General features: G+C 45.0%; 1 protein-coding gene across 1 annotated transcript in view; it reads right to left on the bottom strand.

Moving 5' to 3' along the window:
* Positions 1 to 22,719, bottom strand: part of LOC117740698 (netrin receptor UNC5D-like) — a 143,500-nt gene that overhangs the window by 41,385 nt on the left and 79,396 nt on the right. Inside the window, exons 2-4 of the mRNA XM_034547230.1 lie at positions 15,620 to 15,826; positions 1,316 to 1,459; positions 992 to 1,095 (exon numbers count right to left, since the gene is read on the bottom strand). Coding sequence (XP_034403121.1) covers positions 992 to 1,095; positions 1,316 to 1,459; positions 15,620 to 15,826 — 455 coding nt within the window. The remainder of the gene's footprint in view (positions 1 to 991; positions 1,096 to 1,315; positions 1,460 to 15,619; positions 15,827 to 22,719) is intronic.

Raw genomic sequence — 22,719 nt, 5'->3', positions numbered from 1 at the left:
AGTAAACAGGCCCCGCCCATCGCCTACACTACCGGGGTATTTCCAGTAGAGAATGCGTTCGATATGAGTGTGGAAGGGCAACTCCTGACAACGTCCATACCTGACCCCTTGGACGAACATCCCCAACGTGAACAAAGCTTTAACTATTAGCAGCATGAACAAAAAAATAAATAAATCAGTAACTTATTAGTCAGTGAATGTACCTGTCAGTCATTGTGGGCGTGACCGCAGCGTTTCAGTCGCTGTGCTTTTAAAAAAAAAATGTGCCAGTTGGGCTGTCACTTTGTTTGGTGAATGGATCGCGGCTTGTGCCTTTAAGTAAATGCAAAGCTCCAGATGCTTGGGCACACAGGCTTTGATATTGACATATCTGCCTACTGAGCCTTCACATGAAGGCGCGCGACATCAGAGCGCGGCACAAGACACACACACACACACACACCACTCAACAGGACCGTCCGCAAGAGCCTCATTTTATATTCATAGCGCAAATTAAAATGGCTATGACAGGCTCCCTCTTTCAGACACACACACACACACACACACACACACACACACACACACACACACACACAGGAGGAGGGAGAGAGGGGAATGATAGTGGGAGTGAAATGAATACATGACATCTAAATAAGTCATCGCAGTACAGCCTTTTTTTTTTCTTTTTTTTACCAGAGAGAACATAGCAAACAGAGAACACGACGATGCACATGGACGGACAGATATTACTCCCCGGTATATGAATAATCTCTCCTCTTGAACAGAGTGAGTCGGATGAAATAAACAAACGGCATCTCCAGCTCATCAACCGCAGCTCGGGCTTGTACTAAACTGAAGACATGTGCAGATGCCGGAGAGCAACACAGCAGTGTAACATGAATACAGAGTTGCACTGCGAGGGGGGGGGGGGGGGGAAACCAGACGGATGACTGCTCCTCTCCAGGCAACACGGGAGAAAATGTTACTTGTTTGAAGTGCAAGAAGCCCTCACCTCAGCCACAGGCACTCCCTCTGGGGGACGACAGTGCAACACCATCATGCCATTCAGAGGCACCTCGGTGCCTTGGGGGTCCTGCTCAAAGTTCTTCCTCAGGTCTGGGGAAGAGAATAAACAACCAGAATTAAAGAACAACCGCAAACAACAGGAATTGAAATGTGGTTCCAACGAGAGACCTCGTTCCCCCCCCCCCCGCTCACATGCATGATCTTCCAAGGAAAAGATGGCGACTACACACACAAAAAAATATCAGTTTGAGGAATAACCTTCGACACGAACAATGAGGTCATTCTGGTATCACAGTGACATGCTGCTTACAGGCGATGCGGACGGTTGCCTTGCGGCTCTTGGAGGTTCCCAGGTGGCTCCAGGCCACGCACAGGCACCAGTAGTCCTCCGGGCCGTGGAAGTCCTCCACCTGCTGACGCGACACGTTGATCAGCACCTCGCGGATCTTCAGCCCTGCGGACAAGACGGTGGATTGCTCGGATTGGCTATCGTATATATATATATATATATATATATATATATATATATATATATATATATATCACAGGGCTGATCAATGGAGAGAGGGGATGAAGAGATGGTTTTGAAATCTGAATATGATAAGATTATCAGGGGCGAACAGATCTTTTGCCGGTAGGAGGAGGAGAGAGAATGCGCCTCAGATAGAAAGAACGAAAGTCATTTCAAGGATCTCGGTATACTTTCATCTGGTTGGCATGCACGCCGCTCGTCACTTCATTGTGCACATTGATATCTACGTCGTGAGCGGCCTTTTGGATAAACCTTTGTTAAAAACTTCAGCCTCGGCGAACAGATGGCGAGCGACGCAGAACGTAGAGATTGTCAGAGAGCCCTAATATCCTCTTTCAGCCTCTGTAAAACATAATACATTTACACACAAGTGACGCTAATTGCTATCCAGTGGAGGCATTAAGTGAGAGGAGGACCGCATCAGCCGGTTATTGTTTTAAAAGGAAAGTGCTCTATTTTCCCTTCTCTGAAAATATTCAAAGAGCTATAATTTGATGTAATAAAGAACTACAAAAACAAAGCAATTAAATACTTCATATGAACACCGATACTTTTAATGACGACGGAATCGTCTATTCCTGCAGCAGAACTGTGACTTAATGTCACACGGGACCGTCGTTATTATCGGCATATTGTCTGGGATGCGGCTCATGATGAGAGTTTCTCTGAGACAGCTAGCCCGGTATTTTAATTATGCCAGACTATGAACAAAAGATGACGGACTCGGACCATTACTGCATTTTAGGGAGGCTCCATTTGGCATTGAGGTAATTGCGGCTTTCAACCAAACCTCCGTCAGCCAACCTTAATTGAGGTATTAATATATGCGTAAATGAATAGATATGAACAATATAAGTCTCCAAAGTCTCTTAAGAATGGGGGAATGGGAAGTCACAATAACAAAATACCCAAACTCTCAAATACATTTGCAATATCTGCGTTTTATGTTTAAGTATCCACGACAGAAACAACAGTTCCAATCAAAATACATTGACGAGCAAATATACGTACATTAATAAAAAATGAAAACAACAGAGGAGCGACTGTTCATAAACAAACTCACGCTGTCTTGGTGTCCTCGTCTCACCTGTGACAGCGGCCGCGTGTTTTAAACTGTGAGCGTTGCATTAGAAGTATCTCTGGACAGTATGGCGACGTTAATAAGATAAAGTACCGCATCTTCTCCTGTGAATCCATCATGTGCCCACCGGCAGTTTGAATCCTAGCGCGCGGAGGTTATTACACATATGTAAATACATTGAATGCATATTGACAGCCACCTTTAAATAATATGAATTTAAATAATAACTCCGTCGTGTTTAACAGACTTAAAACCTTCTACTTTTGAAAAACCTTATTTCCTGAAGGCAGGAAATCAATAAAGGTTGTGCTTTACACTGATTTCGAGTACAGCTAACAAGTCACGCCTCACAACACATCGCACAGCAGCTGTTCAGAAACCACTGTAAAGCTCAGCCTCTTGTGGCTTATTGCTTAATTACGCGGCCCCACACTTAGAGGAGTTGCCTCTCTACAGGCTTTTCGCCGTCATGCCGAACGTTGCAAACAGCTCAGACAGGGGCTGGGATTAAATGGAGACTAATAATACAAAATGAAAGGTTATCAAAGGGAGCCTAATGAAGTAATGTAAAACAGAAATGTTACTCTGTAGACAGTGTAATCCTCTGCAGTGACTGGCTGATATGATGTACAATACACACGCACACACACACACACACACTCCATCTACCCCTCTTCCAGCGCTACAAATTAGATCCTTAATCAACATGCCTGATTAAGTGAGAGGGAGGCTGATTTAACTACAGGAAAATAAAAACACACGATTTCACTTAAAGGGGGGGTGGGGGGGGGGGGGGGGGTAACTTTGCATGATGCAAATTTCTCCAACATATAAACAGATAGGTCAAGTGCTCAAAACTCAGACGTTCAGCGAGATTCATCCACTAGAGAGCGTCTGCTCAGCTTTATTAAGCACAGTAGTTGCACCGTGCAGGATGCAGCTCGACAGATGTTCCACAGGTGTAGTTTTTGAACATACGATCAGATATTGTGTTGTTTTTTTTTAACACATGATCAGATATTGAAGCTCTGTGTGCAACTTAAAGCCAAGCTACCGTTTCAAAAGTGCAGATTTAAGGACTTTTTTTTCTCGATAGCTTTTCATAGACACTTCAAACATCATTCCCCTGGGTGTCCTTCTGTTATCCTATAAAAAGAGATAGAGAGATATGGCATCTATCTCCCATTATATTTCAGATAGGGTTCCAATACAAACACTGTTGTATTGTTTAAATCATTTTGATGCATAATGAAATGCTATGTTATTTCCTATTTTCTGTTTCCAGCTGTTCATATCATTGTGAGGAGTATAAATAAAAAAAAACCGATTAAAGACGCTTCCTCACCACCGCGCCGACAGAGAGTAGCTTGGCAGTACTCTGTTGTGCAGTGATTCTGGTGCTTCGCTGATGGTTTCATTTCCTCCTCTGCAGCTCAATAACTGACTTAATGGTGACAATCTTCCACGGAAGCGCAGCGGTTTGACTTCAGAAGGAATCATTAGCTTAATTAATATTTACTGAACGTGCATTTTTATATCTCAGATCAGTGGCTACATCTGGTTTGGTCTATACAGAGTCTGTGTGTAGAGTCTTAAAAGATGTAAATTTGGGATTTAAAATTCTTAGAGAAACAACTAAGCTCGCATCCAAACTTCAGAGAGTAGTTTTTGACAAGCAATCTCCACCGCTGCATCGTGACAGGGGAATGGGTTTAGTTATGTTGTCTCCTAATTCTCCCAATCTAATTCTCCTCATCTTTATTAATGATGAAGAAAGCAGAAGAAACTGATGCATAAACAACAGTCTGCTGCAGCAACAACACACACACCGACTCATAGAGGCCACCGAAGAAAAAGAAAATAAGAAAACAAAAAGCATCATAGCACAAATGCAACTGTGATTAAAAAAATAATAACGTAACATAAACATAAACGGTTTTGCTTGGAAATGCATGGAAGACCAGCAATATGACATATACACACCCGCAGTGACGGGCGGGGGTTGTGAGTGAGGGCCGTGGTGTTTCTGCTGAAGGCGAGATAAACAAAGAGAGAAATCAGAAAGACACTCGGACTCCCGGGTCCCCTCACTTAGGCAGGGATCAAAGAGCTCAGTGGCTTTCCCCCCCAGTGGCCCGGGACGGCACTCCGTTTGAGATATTATCCAATAACTGCTCGGTCATGTCGATGACACGCGGCCACTTCTCTGCGTTTCGCCAAGACAAAACAGCCGCCCCCGTCCCCCGCCACCTGTTTCCCTTTGTTGCCTCTCTTTCCTTCAGGCTCCTGACTTGAGCGCCACAAAGCCTTCGACAACAGCCCCTCCAGGTGTTAGCGGGCTTCCACGCGGCCCCTTTTAATCACGTCCTTTAATATGTCTCTAACGTGGCCTCTATAAAAGGCGTCTGGATGAGATATATACCGACGCCGACGCCTCACTTATCCCTTTTGCTTTGCCCGTCTGTCTGGCACGCGGCCCGATGTTCGCCTTGGCGCAGCATATGAAAAAAGGCCCCGATGGGAGCCACGCGGCGCCAGCTACAAGTGGCTCCGGACCCGATTGGTCCGCCACGGATCGAGCAGGTGCGGGACGTGATGTCTCCGCCTTTTCATCGTCGGAGGGAGGGAAGAGGGGTTTGTCTTAGGGACCCTCGCGAGGGCAGCCGTGTACACGGCTGAGGGTTGGACGGGTACGGCTGAGGGAGCGCGTCTGTCTGTCTGTCTGTCTGCCTGCCTGTCTGTCTGTCTGACGCGAACGCAGCTTTGGGGAAATGTTGGTGTGATGTGACATTGCGGCACGCGGCTCGGCGTGTGGGGGCTGTGGGGGATGGCTGAGGGCCAGACATAGACGAACCCTGCTAGACAAGCGGAACATGCTCCCAGCAACATCTTCAGTCTGGTCCTCGCTGTGTGTGTGTGTGAGTGTGCGCGTGTGCGTCATACTTAATCCCAGGAACTGAAAGGACACATCACTCCGTGCATAAAGAAATGATGATAATTCAACCATTAAAACGCTGCGAGTCCTTATTTGAGTCATTCCCCGAGACGCCTTGTTTATGTTTACTCCTCCCCCCCCCCCCCCCAAAAAAAACTGCCTTTTTGCTTATTAAGGGGCCAGTTTTGCATACACAAGTAGTTTTCACTCTGTGGGCCACTTCATTTGTTCCACTTCCATTTCCTTAACTAATACGTGGTGACACCCGAGGGACTCCGAGGCATCTCACGTTGCCAAACCGGTCCCCACTTTCCTCCCTTTGTCTTGGGTTCAGGCTGATGGTATCTCCCAGCCGGCCGGGATCATAATACACAACAGTGGAGTCAGTCCTTGACAGAGCATCAACGGGAATAGATATCCATACTTCCTCTCTCTCTCTCTCTCTCTCCCCTCACTGCAGTCAAGCGCTTTCCCTCAATCGCTATCTCTCCATCACTGAATCTGCAGGAGCTCGCTATCCGCTCCTTCTCGAGACAGCCAACGTGGTATCCATTTCCAGGCTCTCTCTTTTTGCTCTCCCATCGCACCCCCTCTGCACTTTCCAACGTCCTCTCTCTTTCCCTTATCCTCTCCTTCTCTTATCTCCCCCATCAGGGTATCACGCTTTCAGCCCGAAGTCTACGGGCACGGATATCCCCTCTGTTCCACCTTCCTCTCTGCTCACCTTTCACTCCGTCCTTCAATACGAATCCCGGCCTTCTACCGCGCAGGCAAAAAAAAAAAAAAGTACAGTGTAGAGCCGTCTCCGTGATGGGTCACGGTGTGCAAGTTGTGGCTGCGCTTTGTTTACAGAAACGGCCCTTCTTTTATTTCCTCTTTGCACATTCAGCCTATTTCCCCCTATCGATAACAGAAACATACTGATTCACGGTCAATAAAGACCGCGTACGGCTTCCTAGAATCGTTCTAAGGAGTTTATTGGCGCGAGCTGTTTTCCTAAAGGGAGGTTCAAATCTGGGTAGCGATGATTACATCCAGCTGAGCCTTGTCCGCCTGTGGTTTATCAAAAGGCTTAGCCGTTGCGGGGGTGGGGATGAGGAAATAAACACAGCAGCCGTAACTGTGCTGATCAATGTTCCTTCATTTTGACAAAATCCAAACTTTGGGTTAAAAGATTATCGCCGTACCGACATTAGTCATTAGACATGTAGTTGCAGATTTAGGACGTTACATTTTCTGTGTTATAAATGAGCACCTCTCACTCTCTTTCTTTCTCTCCCATGGTGCATTTCCCTTCGTCTCAGGTCAATCTCAGGGCGCAGTTTCCGCCGTTGTCTTGCATCAGCTCGGTAAAACCCCGCAGAGCCACAGGAAGTGCCTCACAACACCGGAGCGCGGACTTGAATATGCTCTCCGCACGTTTGTGTGGGGTCGGCCATTACTGTCACTTCAGATATCAGTCTCCCGCTTTTCACGGTTCACGTTAGGTTACCTTTAGTGCCGCGGCGGAGGCTGCACAAACATTAACGACGGAGTTTGACGCTCGTAAAGCCAGAAACTATGTTTGCTCAACATCATAACCTCCACTCTGGATGAGTAAAACACTCCCTCGCGTGTGTAAAATACAGATTTACTCTCAAACAGTTATGCGTACCCGCAGGGAAACCGGGCGAGCGCCGCGAGGAACGCTCAGTATTTCTTCTCATAATCAGTGGGAAAATATCTCCATATTATTACATTCAAACTGATAAGATACAGGAAATTGAATTCCATATTCTCACTCTGACTCGACACGCCTCCCACCGGCCGACTATTACATGCTGCTTCCCTCTCGTCAGGTCTGCTCTCAGTTAAACGGAACAATGACAGGCAGCAGATCAGTCAAAACGACAGCCTCCGCTCGGAAGACGGACGACGTTAGAACAATAAACATTTGTGCTTTGAAACCTCCGTCACAGATCTCATTCTCCCCAGTTTTGTTCAAGCAGTGAACCCTCAATGGGCCTAATTATCCATCAGAATGGCTGGTGATGAAAAACACCCAAAACATGTTTTTTTGTATATAGAAATCACCCAAATCAATACTTTTTTTTCTTATTAACAGCTGCTCAGGCACTACAAACGAGGGGAGAGCCAAGTGTCATGATGGATGAGGTTCATGCATGATTCATTATTCATATTTTATTTGCCGTTATTTATTTTCACTGTTCCGTTAATAATTAAAGCACATGCTCGTAAAAAAAACTGTAGTTCCGTTGTCCAGTGAAAACCATGCATCTTCACATGAGGCGATTTGTTTGAGATAAAATGAAGGATTATGGGTTGCTTTATATAACTGTGAAATAAAACAACCCACTCAGTTATTTGTGGGCTTTCTAGATCTGAAAACGTGTGATTCAACAAACCATTCAGATGTGAATCCTACGTTTCATGCATGCTCATGAGAATATACCACACCCCGTCTGACTATCTACACCTTGAGAAAAGACTGTTGTTGTCTTGCAAGCCAATCAGAGCAGACGGGAGGGCGACTTAAAGGGACAGGCGCTAAGACACAGCGTTGCCGACAGAGGTGGGAATACAGGTATATTCAGACAGCCAGTATGAACACAAATATTTGTTATGTTTTAGTAGAAATGCAAAATACAAGTATGAACCTGAAAATAAAGCATGACATGTCCCCTTTAATGTGTCTAGAATGGGCTCTAATGTGAGAAGGATCCCTTCATGAGTATTGGTTGGACTAATAATGTTGATATCGAGCTGTTCACCCGTAACAGAGAGACAGTCAAACACATTTCATCTCACGGTGCATCACTAAACACTTTCTAATTGGTTGAGATTTTCAGACTGTGAAAGCCTGCCCAGAAGATCCAAGAAGATGTTTTCTTTCTCCAGAAAAGCTGCAATATTTGTCCATTTCAGCGTCATGCCTTGACTAAGAGCAGTTACAGAGGCAACTGAGCCAAAGACACCTATTAGCGTACATTTAGCAGCCATTTTCTGTATTGCGTCTATATTCGGGAACGATATCTGGGGAAGCATCTACCTTTTGCTTGCCCACCAACCGGCTGAGCAACGCAAAGACTTCCAGGAGCAGCACTTTGACATGGAGGTGTTTTTCTGTTTGGTATTTTCATCCCCTGAGTGTTCGGGAAAGAAGGTGCAAAGAGGAGAGAGGCGCACGCCGGCAGTAGTTTCATTCAAATGAGGCAGCACAGAGCGAGGTGTTGGTATTTTCAGGTAAAAGCCGGATCATTTATGGGGTAAGAATAGACACCCAAACTCTTTTTGATCTCGCAGCCTCACATTTCTGAAAGTTTGGTGATTCTGACAACGAGCAACTGAGGAAAGGTGCAACGATTCCAGGAATAATGCAAATAAAAGTAAATAAAAAGTTTCAATTGAACAATCCCAAGCAAGTAGAAGAAAAAACACTCTGCAGGAGCTTGACACAGAAACTATGAAAGACGTCTCTCCTTCAGTTACTCCAATTAAATCCCTACAAGCATCGGAAGGCAGCAGGACCGCTAAGAAGTTGCCCACTCGGCCGAGGCTCCGCCCACTTTGATCCACTGAGTGTACATTAAGTGCCCAGCAAACAACACCAGGCTCCTGCAGACTTCCAGCAGGACCTCTGTACACACCCAACTGGTCGGTCTGGTTTAGTGATGGTTAATGTGGCATGCACTGGGCACCGTCATGTCACAGGCAAAAAAAAAAACAATGACGTAATTATCACTCATTCTCCGTCTCTCATCGGAGAATCGCCGCATTACCATCAGACGATATTCCCACGCGCCCTGGCCTCCTTTTCTTTTTTTTTTTTGTTATGCAAAAAAACGGCATTCTCATTCGAATTCCTGAAATGCATCCTATAGCTGTGATATGACGTGACACACAGAAGAAGAAGAAAAAAAATCATATAAAACAGCTTAAAACACCTATAACTGTTACTATTATTTATTTCTATAGTTAATATGCAAATGTCATTGAAGCTCACGACGAAGTGTGCGTAGGCGAAGCACAGCGGGTTGCTAGGAAATTGGACAAATGTCTCTGGACAATATTAAGGAAAAATGACATATCTCTCTAATTCTGCACTCTCAATGTCGCCACAATTCCTCATTAAATGCGGCACCATCATTGTTTTTTGTGTTGCGCCTTATTATATTCACGTCTACAAACTCTGCATTATTTACACATTATTTTTCCACTCCTGTAAGTGGGCCATTTAAAAAATGCCACAGCTGTTCAAAAGGTATGAGAGCAGTAATGAGACTGTATTGTTATCGCCACCGCCTCCCGTCTGCTTTCCAGTTTTGTAGTTTCGTTAACGCACCGAAACGCTTCCTCCCTGTAACGACTCTCAAGAGTCTGCTTTTAATAATGGCCACATAATGTGTTTGAATATTGTGTCGTTGACATAGGGACGATATTTATTTGGATTGGGGCACCCGACACTATCTTCAATGATAACATACTGTATTGTATGTATGTATAACAACAAATCATGTTTAATCAAAATCATAAAATGACAAAGCAAAAGGTGAAATATATTCTATATACATGCTCGTCCTCCTCTCGAGAAAGATATACTCATAAAACATTTTAATTTCCAGAAAACAAACACTTTTTAAAAAGTGTATCTTCTTCTTTTTCTTTCAAATACGCATTGCATCATCATGACTTCTTTTTTACTGAAGGTCATAAATATGTTCAGTAATATTAATTATTAGTAATATAATTATCACACTGTTTCTAAAACTATTTCATATTCCTCAACTATAAAAATAAAAACATCTTTTCTAATAAAACCTATGTTCCCTTATATTATTTCCAAAGCGAGCTTGTGCTATAGTTAGATATAGCTCACAATGGAACTGTGTGTGTGTTGTATGTAACACTTTAGAGTGGCTGCTTGTGTGTGTTTGTGTGTGTGTGTGTGTGTGTGTGTCTCAAACTTTTCCTTCAACACTTGGCCACAACTTTCTGGATCCCCGGCACTCATAACTGACTCATGCATCCAAACAGGACTAAGAGGCCATCCAGTGAATTGTCAATAAGGGAGTCGGTCCTCACGATGTTATCTGTACAATAAAAGAAGCATCTCTCAAAGCACATTACTCGATGACAAACCGAATAAACAACAATAAACTCAAACTGATGCTACAAACAAAGTGAGCGGAGCGGTTTTGATGTCCGACGTTATCTCACGAAACATTCCTTTATTGATGAACGCAATATATTTCAGCGTGACAGCGAGCCCAGTTTACGGTTTGAATAGCAACGACAATGACAATTATTCATAATAACTGCACGGTGATAATAAATGAGCATTCATTACGGCCTACACTATATCCTGCAGTGAGACATGACATCTGCGTCTGGTTTAAATCCTCAGAAGACAAGAAATGATGTTATTGTGATTATTTCTTGACCTCTTGGCCTGTGTATGTGAATGTATAAATGTATAAATTGCACAGATGGCAGTGGAATTGTCATAAACAGATCAGCTCTATTGTCTCTGGGCAGAAAGCTTCTCTTTTTTTTCTTCTCCACTGTTAACCTTCATGGTGAGCATCTCAGGAAGAAACACATGAACTACAAGTGGAGAAAAGACAGTTCTCTCAAAGCCTGCCATGCTGTATTTGTTACCGTCTCAGAGAAGTGGCACGAGTTAAGATACACTAAATAAAAGTGTGTTCAGAAACAGCCGGCTGTCAAGTGCACAAGGTTGTATTGGCTGTGAATGAAAACAACAACAAAAAAACATCTTTAAAGTCTCCGTCTAACACGTAATAAGGCTTAAACTTAATATGCGTGGGGGCACTGGCTGCGAGCGCTCATTTATTTTAGTTCTTCTTTCATGCGATACATATTTTTTCCATTTTCTCTACATTTCAAGGACGAAAAAAAAAAAAGCTAAGTAGCCCATATTTGACATTTTTGGGGAAAAAGAACTCCCCATTTTTCTCCTGCAGTAAATCTTAAGAAGTCACAAGACGGCTACAGCTCACACGTTGTCACGGAAACGTTAGCAGTTAGGATTAGCTCTCAGAGAGGGATGAGTTGCGGCTATGAAATATTTAGGCTTTACACGGTGTTCACATCTCACAGATCCGAGATACACAACACGATTCATACAGTCGGAGTATAGACGCGGCAGCCCGAGCTATTCACGGGAGCCGTAATGGATATTTCCTTCTTTCCGTTTCCACATTTCGCTCGCTCTGTCTCCTGGAAGGCGATCTGAGCTCAGACTTAGAAAAACAACACAACACAAAAGCTGAAATACAGTATATATTTATCTCCCTAGCCGAGTTACCCGCCTCTGGACAGACACGGCCTTTGTCCTCCGCCTCTAAACCCCCTCTGGTCAAACGACGTTAGGGCCACGTGTTGTCGAGTCGGTCTGCATTTAATTCACAGCTTACTGCTTTAATAGCTACAGCCCCCATACTCTGCTGCCGGACCCAGGGGCCATTCTAGTCGGACTATAATAGCTTGTACCGAGATACAGTTGTTTCGAATGCCTCCTACAGATGAAGCGGGATGGACAGCCAGAGGTGCCTGAGCAGAGGCGAGGTGTTCATTTTCTCAGCGTGTAGCGTGTTTGCCGACCTTCGCCTCTGTGCACAGCCCCGGTTAGTGACCGATGCGGTTCACAAGAGCTCAGTAAATCCTCCTTGTGTCTCACACCTGGGAATACGAAAAGCTTGTCCACAGCAGCACAAACACACATCATCCTAGAGGAGGGGGCGTGTCCCTGTGGGTCTTTCAACCAGAGCGCACTACTCATACAAGTATAGATGCATTTGAGCCGAGACGTGCACGTTTGTGTTCCAAGGGCAAAGCGAGGGAATAAGATTATGAAAAATACAGAGGGCATTGGAGTGTGAGTGAATTGGTTATTCACAAGAATCTATATTTTTTCATTTCTAATTCATATAACAATTCATTTAGCCCAAAATAAATACACATGATAAATACAAACTAGAATAAGAGTATTAGTCGCAGGCCTGATTAAAAAAAAGATACTGTGACACATAGAATAATTGTATCACTGGATGTCATAGCAACCCTTTCCTTACTTAAGTACTTGACTTAAAACTGGGGCCAAGGCTGCGCACGGGCATAAAAATGTGCAAGTCATAAGGATTGTTCCTTGGGGAAATGAATGACATCATATTGTATGAAATCCCAATAATTATTGTGATACTTATTGTGAAAGTGTTGGAGCGACTGCCATGGCCAACAGACATGCTGTAGGGAAAAGGAAATTAATCTAGAATGGCAGATGGCTTACATACTGTATGTAAATATGCGTTAGTTTTTTTATGTCGGCGTCTGAGAAAAAGAAGGTAATTTTTTAAATGTGACAACATTTGTATTAAGCCAAGTGGTCGCCATCTTTTTGTTTTTTTCAACCTGTAGCATAACGAATGGGACTTTCGTATATACCGTTTGTCAGCTGTGCTTCAAGAAGATTGAAGAATGCAATCAGAAATTACACAAATTATTGTTTTTACAGGATTCCCACATGTCCAAAACAATTCCACTACAAAGTATTTGGACAGTTTTGCATCGTTCTCGTACCGCAAAGCCATAAAAGAACGTCCAGAGTTGCTACCTGCTTTTTCCGTTTTCCGTGTCCGTTTCAAAAACCATCACAAAACTAATCAACATGTAATGGAGACAACAAGGAACTCTGGTCCCAAAAAAAAAATGATGGCATGTTTGAAAGGACATCTCCACTGCGCACAATGATGTGCTCGGCAATGATAACATTAACATTAGAAGCTGGTTACGGCTTTCAGGAGGAGGCGGTCCGAGTGTGCAGTCACATCCAAAGTGTGGGCTTTAAAAGATGGCCAGCGCTAGTGTTGGTAGAAAATCTAATTATATTGGCATTAATTAAAGAACATTTTGTTCTCCACTTGTTTGTATTCCATTTGATCCAATAAAGTAGCCGTGGCGGTTTCTAGATATTCTCATGTCATGCCATAGAGCCACTACTTCATGTACGGTTTGTAGTTTATCTGAGGCAGTGAACTCCTCCATCCAATTACAATGTGCCCCCATCCTGTGTCTGATTACACTGCTAAGCACTCAGATGATCAGAGACGGGACCAAATATCTCCTTAATGAATGCTGAACCCCGGTGAGAGGGGTTTTGCCAACTGACTGCACTGTGATGGTGCAAAACAAAAAAAGCCACGACTGAAGCATCTGGATGTGAAGCGGAGACGCAATGCCCCCGCACTGCATTCACGACATTGTTTTCATTAGGTTTAATTATGTTTCTGTTTAATTAAGATGTGCGCAGACTGAAATATTCTAAAAGGCCTACGACTGGATCGGCGCAGCAAAACAATATGAAGCAAAATGAGCGTATATGTTATTAAAATGTATATGTTAAGGTAATGCAATGACTTGTGTTCTTGCCAAATGCATCCGCAAAAACGCAAAATCCTGCCATATGATACACATACCAATTAACATATATTGATAATTGGCTGAAATAAGCACCAAAAAAAAGCTAAAAGACTCTCTGAAGCTCTGTAGAGGGGAAATGCATGTTATATAATTCTCTGTGCGTTTGCCACATCGAGCGACCCCTTTAACATCTCTTAAATTAATTTGATCCATTATTAAAATACAAAAAAGAAGTTAAAAAAAACTGTATTGGCACGAGGATCAAGTCATGAGTTTATGCAGGCAGTTTCTTCGAGTCACTCCACTTCATTAAATTTTAATTGGGCAAGAGTTGCTTGTCTTTCAGTAACATTGTCTCCTCAGCTCTGAGCGTTGGCGCCATAGCAACGGTACAAAGTGTTGATAAAGCAGCATTGATGAATGCAAGCAGCATTCACAAAACATACTGAGAACTTTAACAGGATGACGCTTAATGTCGAAGTCCGCTCATGCACTAATCTGACCACTGGCTACCTTTGTGGAACAGAACTTCTCAGACAAAATGTGTTTTTTTGTGTACATTTTGAAATCTATTTATTTGCTAATTTTACATTTTTCAGCTCAATACTCATTATTTTGTTGCATCTGCCAGCAGCTGGTGGATTGGGGGATAAATACTGTCACCTGGACAGATCCTTCTACTTTATGAGATACCAGCACAGGTGGATTTTTAAGAGGCTCTCCTTTTCGACTTCTTTCCCAGAGGAAGCGGATGTGAATGGCGATAAGGAGCCAGATGGGGGCAGCGCTATGAATCCAGACCAGAGGCAGTTAAAGTTTAGAGGTCCATTGTTACCTCTGGAGGGAGATATTGATTGGCGCTGTGTGTTAAGTGAAGCATCAACACTGTGGCCCTAATAGCAGCCGAGGCAGGCTCGTAAGTTATAATCAGGTTAAATGACAGTCATCTGATGTTCAGGGGCCAAATTAGATTACTGGAGCTAATATTTGTGTTTTTTTCCACTCACCTGGATACTTTATAGGACCATAATAAAACAAGTGCTATTAAAAAGTTTCAAAATCAAAATCAATTCTTCGTTGTCCCGATACTTTGAAGCAAACTTTTCACAATGTTTGCTTGAGAACCGGTCAATTGAATTACATTTTGGAGGACAAAACAATTCATTTGTTGTATGCCCATTGTGAAATGATGCAATAAAAACAGACTGGGGACATTTTTTGCTTTTGTTGTTTGAATTCAAAAGTTAAAACAACAAAAACAACCGCATTTCAGCGAGTTGCATCAGTAAAAAGACACCCGTCGGAGTTCGGAGTCAAATCCTAAAAATTGAACAAGTGGGTGCCTTTCATGGTCAAAAAGTTGCCAATTCAGTTTGGATCAAATGTGACAAACACAACGTGCACTCAAAACGGTGAAGAAAATACATTGGCAGGGTCGGACACGACCGCGGGCGGCGCCACCGAGCCCCGTTTGCAAAGTTCATGCTTAAGACTTCCGTCCTTCGCTATCAGAAATGTGAATGCCACCCTCATCACTCAAAGTGACAGGAAGAAGGCTCGGGGGGGGGGGGGGGAGTTTAAGTAGCGTTAAAGTCTATATCCTGTGTTACATCAGTGTTTGCTGTACCTGTCCCCAGATCCGTGTGCTCCTGGGACAAGTGCTGGCTCTGGTGGACCCATTCGCCGTTGCACTTGAAGAAGATCTGAAGAGCGGGCCGAGCTTGACACCGGAGCTTGATGGGGTTGCTCTTGACGATGTAAGCGTCGACGGGCTCCTCCAGGAAGTGGGGAAGTGTCCCGGACTGGCCATGCTGCAGGGCTTCACCTCGGGGACCTGAACACACAAAGCCACGTTTCAAATGAGACTCCCGACGGCGGCTGAACAAAATGGAATCGAAAAAGAGTGAGTCGTGAATGGACGGCGAGATGGCTGATTTGAGCCATCTCAGGTTGCGCGCGCACACACACACACACACACACACACACACACTCAAAACAGCTCAAAGCCAGCTCACTCCCAGACTTCCCCATTGCTCCCACAATCCCTCACCCTCTCGCTCTCCTCTGCAACCAGACCTCAGCGAGCGGCCATTATTCCTCACAGCGTTGACGTCTGCCCGCCAACAAATTCAGTTTTTTGGGGCACAACGTGAGAAATAACACAGCGAAAGAACGTCACCGGGTACTCGCGGTTCACGTTCTCCTCCACAGCATTACAATACGATAATTTACAGAGTGCCATCCCGTGTAAAATAGAGTGTTTAATATTTTCGGAGCACAAAGACGTACGGACAAAAGCGAGCTCGCTTTTTTTTGCAAATTTGCACGTTTTACACAATAAAATGAACAGCTTGAAAGCTCCTCCAGTTGATTACTTACATTAAGACAAATATCTGTAATATGAGGCTTCATCTCACTTAATATGGGCTGAATGTTAATTCATTTCCGCAACAGAAATCTGAACATAAAATGAGACCAGGTCCAAAATTATTGTAATATTTGCCATTTGTTTTTAGGAAGAAATTGTTCTTTGAATCAGACTATGAATGATATATAAAAAAAACCTCAGAATATAGAAACTCTAAAGATACTGTAAGTGCTACTGAAGTGGAGAGAAAAAACACGGCCTGTAAAGTTATGTATTATCATATATTATGGAGACATGACAGGTGAAGATAATGCTAACTGAATCTACAGAAGAAAGAGACAACGAAGGAAAACCAACACTTAAATGTATATTATAAAAGTTCTCTCTCCACTAGCGTAAAAAGAGGACATGTTATGAAAGGAAAATGTGGCTGAAAAAATATAGTTTTGCTTCTATTGTATCGCTTAAATAATTTATTATTTAGTTATTGCTTACTGCAAATCATAATTCTTTTGAGGATTGGGGTGAATGCGCTTATCCCAACTGCAAAGTTGGGCTCAACATATATGTATGTATATATGTTTCTCTCCTGGACGGTAACGAGTAACAACTGTAAGAATTACTGGAGAGTTTTCAGAGGGGTAAAGACTCTGGAGAACTGAGCGGAGCTGTGCAACGAGACCAGAAACATGTCGCACAACCCCGTGTCCATAGCGATATGAGTACAACCACCGTGTCACGGAGAGCTGTGACCCTCGCACCATCCCAATATGTAAAAAGCAGGTGTCGATGGGACGACTCCTTTGATCTCTCCCACGTCGGTGCTCACCGAAGGCCGTTAATTCTGCTGATGAATCCGCAGACACACTTGGCAACACATTTTTTTTTTTTTAAAAAGGCATCGCCGCCTCCTTCCGCCTCTCTCTCTCTCTCGTGTGTTGGAGAGTCGGCGCACGTTTTCCGCTACTTCTAAGTGTAATTAAACTCTGACTAATCCCCTCGTTTTCTGGAACCTCTTTCATGCAAGTGCGAAGGGTTTAGTGAGGCAAAACCGTCCCGGGCCCAGCCCCCCCCCCCCCCCCCGATCCGAAAACTCCTCACCGACTGCAACCGCCACGTTCCTCCATAGTGATGGGGTGTACGTCTGAAAACCCCATCAGGATTAGAGAACTCTCACTTCCAGCTAATCCAATCCTCCTACCTTTTCCTGCCGGATGTCTCCCGATCGAGGGGAATAGATAAAAGACTGTGTGTGATTCCCTGGCTGTGAACCCCCCCCCCCCCACACACACATACACACACCCACCCAGTGCGACACGTTCACGTTCTCTCCCTCATTCCTGGAACTGAGGCTGAACAAAGAGACATCCTTTTAATTTCAAAATGACTAGCCCCGGGCAAGCCTTTTCTTGTGCAAGCGGCGCTCCAATTTGTTGTTTTTTTTGCGCGCAGAGCATCGACGTGCTTGTGTTTGTGTTTGCGGATGGATGCAAAACACAAGACGTGAGTGCGCATCCGGGGCGACGATAGAAGGGGAAGATGAAGACGCCAAAACACACAGCTGTCAAACAAAAGCCACAGCCCCGCAAGTAATGACTCATTTGTTAAAAGATCAGGTATTATACTAATGCGTGCCCACATGACAGCTTAATGCCACGGCGACTAATGCCTGAAACATCCACAGGAGCAAGGTTTAGCGATGCTTTGCCGGCTTTTTTTCAGAGTCGGTTCGTTCCCTTTGCATTTTTTTATGGAGCAGGTGGGATCGTACTTGCAGCAGACTGATTAGGCGAGACCCGAGGAACGACAGTCTGCTGTGATTTAACCTCAGGCTGGTGGTGAGACGCACAACCACTTAACCGTCTGCGGGACCGGCGGAACGTTGTCTCTCAAAACAGACCACGAGGTTGACTGTCGAGATGACAGCTACCGATGCGAGATGCGGCTGAAACAAAAAGAGGCCTGCGGAAGCGCGGCCCGCCCGTTGATGGAGGCTGCGGGAGGGTTCTGTTTCCCAGTTCCCACATCCCTCCGCTCATTTACATCGCGGGGATGTCATCGGGAAGAAAAAAACGTCACGCCGTTCCAATCAAAAAAAGGCCGAAGACCAATTTCTCTCCTCGATGTGCTCCGCCGCTGTCATTCGTAAAGACGGCGCTCTCCCCCCCTGCGCTTCACAGTTTTTCCGCAGTGATCTACAACCAATGCCTCAGCCCGGCCATAACACACGAGGGGCACGGATACATCTCGCCCAGTTTTAGAGGGAAACAAGATATCACTGCCAAAGGGCTGAGTGATGGCTCTATCAGACTCTCTCTCTCTCTCTCTCTCTCTGCCTCGAACACAAACCAACCACCGTCCTGGAGATGCACGCGCACTCTCGCTAAAACCGCGTTAGCTGCGGTGCAACCTGTGAGGGGAAGTCACTGAGAGAAAATGAGAGCAACGGGTAAGCGTGGTCTCTTCTGTCAGTTCAATGTATTCATAGCTTTTAGTGGAAAACCTAAATGAAATGAGGGGGAAAGAGCCCCTCGCCGACTGAACTAATTTGGTAAAGCCTGCGGGGTAATACGGAGGAAGATGATTGCTGCCGCAGCACACTGCCGTGATTTGGAGGGACTGAAGGCGAGCAACCAGGCATCTGAGGTTTGCCAAATTCTGCTCCACTTTCGGCACAGTGCGACCTCGCATCCCTGAAAGACGGGGTCCCGTTTCCTACTCAAACTCCAGCTGATCTGATCCGGTCCTACAGAAAACACGTGTCCACTTTCATGCTGCTTTTTGGTTCTGTGCACAAGCAACCAGGAGAGAGCACACACTCAGGGCCGTGGCCTGGCCGACTGCGCTCAGCCGGAGACGGGACAAACAAGGAAAAGGCCGCTGGATCTTACAACCCAACAAGGCCGCAAAGAGCACCGCACACGTCCGCCGACGGGCTGACGAGCTCGCGAATAGAACCCTGAGGTTGTTGACAAGAATTAACATTCGACCGTTTGAGTCCTTTCGGATGAGCAGGAACATTACACCCCCGTCTTTTAACCTTTTCCACGGTCGGCAACGACAACCTTTTAATCATCCGCCGGTTCCACCGCCGGGAAGCACTTCAGCGCCGATGACACTCTACCTCCACATCGACAAACAATTCCTGCGATGCAGAACTGATTGCGCTGGAGGAGGACATGTGGGGGCGGAGGGTGATGTGTCTGGGGGGGTGGGGAGGGGGTCCTCTTTGTTGAAGAGGCTGTTGCCTTCTGAACCTGAACCTCCGCATGCACTTTACAGGAAGTCATTGTAAATGCCTCTTTAACACACAAACAAGCTCAATCTGATCGTCCTTTTCACAATTTGTAGAAAACAATTAGTCCCGAGTTAATACGGGTCACTGCCGGGGGCGCTCGGGGGGGGCCTCGTTCGCAACCGCAGCTTCGTGCCGCTCCCCCGACAAGGGTTGTCATGTTTCAACGTCACGGAAAACGGCTCGTTGCACTGGTGTTGCAGCTGAGATTCAACACGTGTGGTTTCCTGTATTTGAGAAATGTATTGACAATAACTCATAGCAGGTATGCATCGTGCACAGACCTGCGTCCTCACCGATACCAGATCCAGTATTTTAGGCTTTTAGCGGGCCCCCGTTGTTACGGTAGCTCCTGCCTACGACCTTCAATGAAGCGTCTTGTGTTGACACATTCGCACCAAACATGTTTGCTTCAGTGTGAAAGTTATTTATTTGAGTTATTTTCCATTTAACTTGCTCTTCGGGAATAATGTGCATCGGACCGTATTGAATTGAGAAACCCCGTGTCACGAAAGGCCCACGTGTGAGCTCTGTTTTTCAGACCAACAACAGCGACTCTCTGGCTCGCCCAGGAGGTGAACTGCAGGCATGAACGGAGAGATAACAGGAGACGGCGTGCGTCAGCGGGAAAGAAAGAGAAAGGAGAATATATTGCTTTAATAAAATGCAACATTGCCTTGAATGTGTTATCTAATAATCACTGGCTTGAAGCCTACAACTTTTCTCATTTTCAGAATTAATCTTACATGCGAGGCACTGCTCTTCCTTTAATATCCTAGAAATGCAGCAGTTTTTTTAAATAATAACAACTAACAGATATCATCCATCACTAGCTCTTATTTAAATGGAGAAGTTAAAAAAAAAGGAACGTAAAGAACCGGACAGAAGCACGGCAAAGTTCTCCGACTGCTTTAACTCACTCGACGGCATTCGGTATTAATAAGCAGCTGCCTAGCCATGAATTAACAAACAAATCTAGTAATTAATTCTAAGTTTGTTAATTAAGACCCAGTGGCATAAATGTTTGTTAATTACTTCGCCATGTTGACATTTCAGTAACAGGTTTGAGAAATAAGGTGGTTAGTTGGTGAACGGGGAGGGGGGGGGGCTGCATTGTGCAGAAGTATATGGTGGCTTTTGTGTAAACACTGACTTTCTGGCTAACGTGTCTGCGTAAAAAAACATGTATAAATACAGCTTGGCAATGGTCAGTGTTGCATTAATTATATATGCCTGTTGTGAGGTGGCTTCAGACGGTATAGGCACTATTGATGCAGAGCCGTGCAGCAGATGGACGGTCTAGATTGGGGATCAGAGGTGAAGCTAGCAGAGGAGATGGGGGGGTGGGAGGGAGACTGGTGAAGCAGATGATAGGTGGGTGTTGGAGATAGTGAGAGTGCGGTGGAGCATCTGTTCGTATCAGCCGGGTGCACGGCGGGAAGACGGAAAAGTGTTCGCCGTTTCTCAGGAAGTGCGTATTAAAACCTGAGTAAAAATAAAGAAGAAAAAAAAAAAAGGCTCTTCTCAGCCAACTTTTTCCCACTGAAGGAACCAAACCCCCCCCCCCCCCACACGCACACACACACACACACACCCTCTGTGAATGACAGGCTCACCACAAGGGAAATGGAGACAGGCGGAGACGGGATTTCTTCTCCCGTCGCAACGGCAAATGGAGAGAGAGAGGCGTCAACACGTGAAAGGCTGATTGTGTTCGCTGTTTTGCAGACACCACCCACTATTGAACCGCATCAAAACGCATCGACCAAAGACTCGAGGTGCCCATCCCCCCCCCCCCCCCCCCCCCCCCCTCCCCCCTGACAAGCTGTCAGCTAATGTACTGCTTGGCAACCATGTTATGCGCAACAGCTGGATGCACACGGGCGCCGCCGTCCAACCTTTCATGGTATTCCAAACTACCAGGCCAGATTCTATAATAGACAGATTTGATATCATTAGTTAAAGTCACGTCCCTTCTTCCTTTCCGGGCTCCTCTCTTCCCCGTCCCCAGGGCACCCTCACATTGACTTCTGTCAGACTGCAGAAAATGCCTGCAGCTCTGAATCCACTCCCTAACTTGTAATTTCATAGCAACGGGAGTCACGGGCGAGGCATTTCTGCTCTGCCTCCCAGACTCTTAAAAAACAGCACGGCCTCAAAATGCCAGAGCGCTTTGTTCAAAAATTGATGCGAGCCTCTGATCTGGCATCTCAGGACACACTAGACAAGTGCGTACACACACACACACACACTCAGATGGTGTGTGTCTGTGCCACAACTGAAGCCCTCCCTGGCAGAGACAGTTTTCCTTACACACGCGCCAGATGTTGTTTAATCAAAACACGGCCAGACAAATGTTGATTCTTTGCTCCGACCGTCTATTTTCCTCTCAGACGACCACATTTCGTAGACTTCATTTTCCCCCCTGTGTTGATTCAATGGAAGTTTGCTCATACCGGGCAGGAAAAAAAGAGAATCGTGGGTCGCACTGGGAGCTACTCAGGTACAACCGAGCTCTTATCTGTGGAACAGCAGCAGGCGGGTTAGGAGCCTTGTTTAAGCACACCTGGATGGTGGAGAAATAAAGGATTAAGAGCTACTATAATTTTTCCCATCTAGTTTGATCCTGTACATCTGTGCAGAGGGGTGCATTGGGGTGTTTGTGACGGCACAACGCATGAAAAATAGAAACAAGAGTCGGCTTTTTGACAATCTATCGAGTCGTACTGTATATTGTGACGTGTTAAAAGCAATGTTACAAGATGTTGTGCAAAATGGCTGCTTACAAACTTGACACGTTGAGAGAGGAGAAGCTGATCAATACAATTATTATAAAAGACAGTGTGTCTCACAGCCTGATGTCATGTCAGCGGGTGGGAGCGAGAAATGAGAAGGTACATTTGTTTAAGAGAGTTTAAGAGAGTTTCTGTGCTCATGTATTTGATAAAGCACCATATAAAATCACTGGAGTGTGGAAATGTAGCAAGTTGGTGCTGCAGCTAATTTATTATTTTCTTGCAAAATTTGTGGGATTTTACAGTTTTACTTTTTGTTTCCGGAGTAT

This window comes from Cyclopterus lumpus, chromosome 12, assembly GCF_009769545.1.
Source record: "Cyclopterus lumpus isolate fCycLum1 chromosome 12, fCycLum1.pri, whole genome shotgun sequence".
NCBI classification, from domain to species: Eukaryota; Metazoa; Chordata; class Actinopteri; order Perciformes; family Cyclopteridae; genus Cyclopterus; species Cyclopterus lumpus.
The sequence above is the reverse complement of the archived record's forward strand: the minus strand, read 5'-3'. Positions and strand labels throughout refer to the sequence as shown.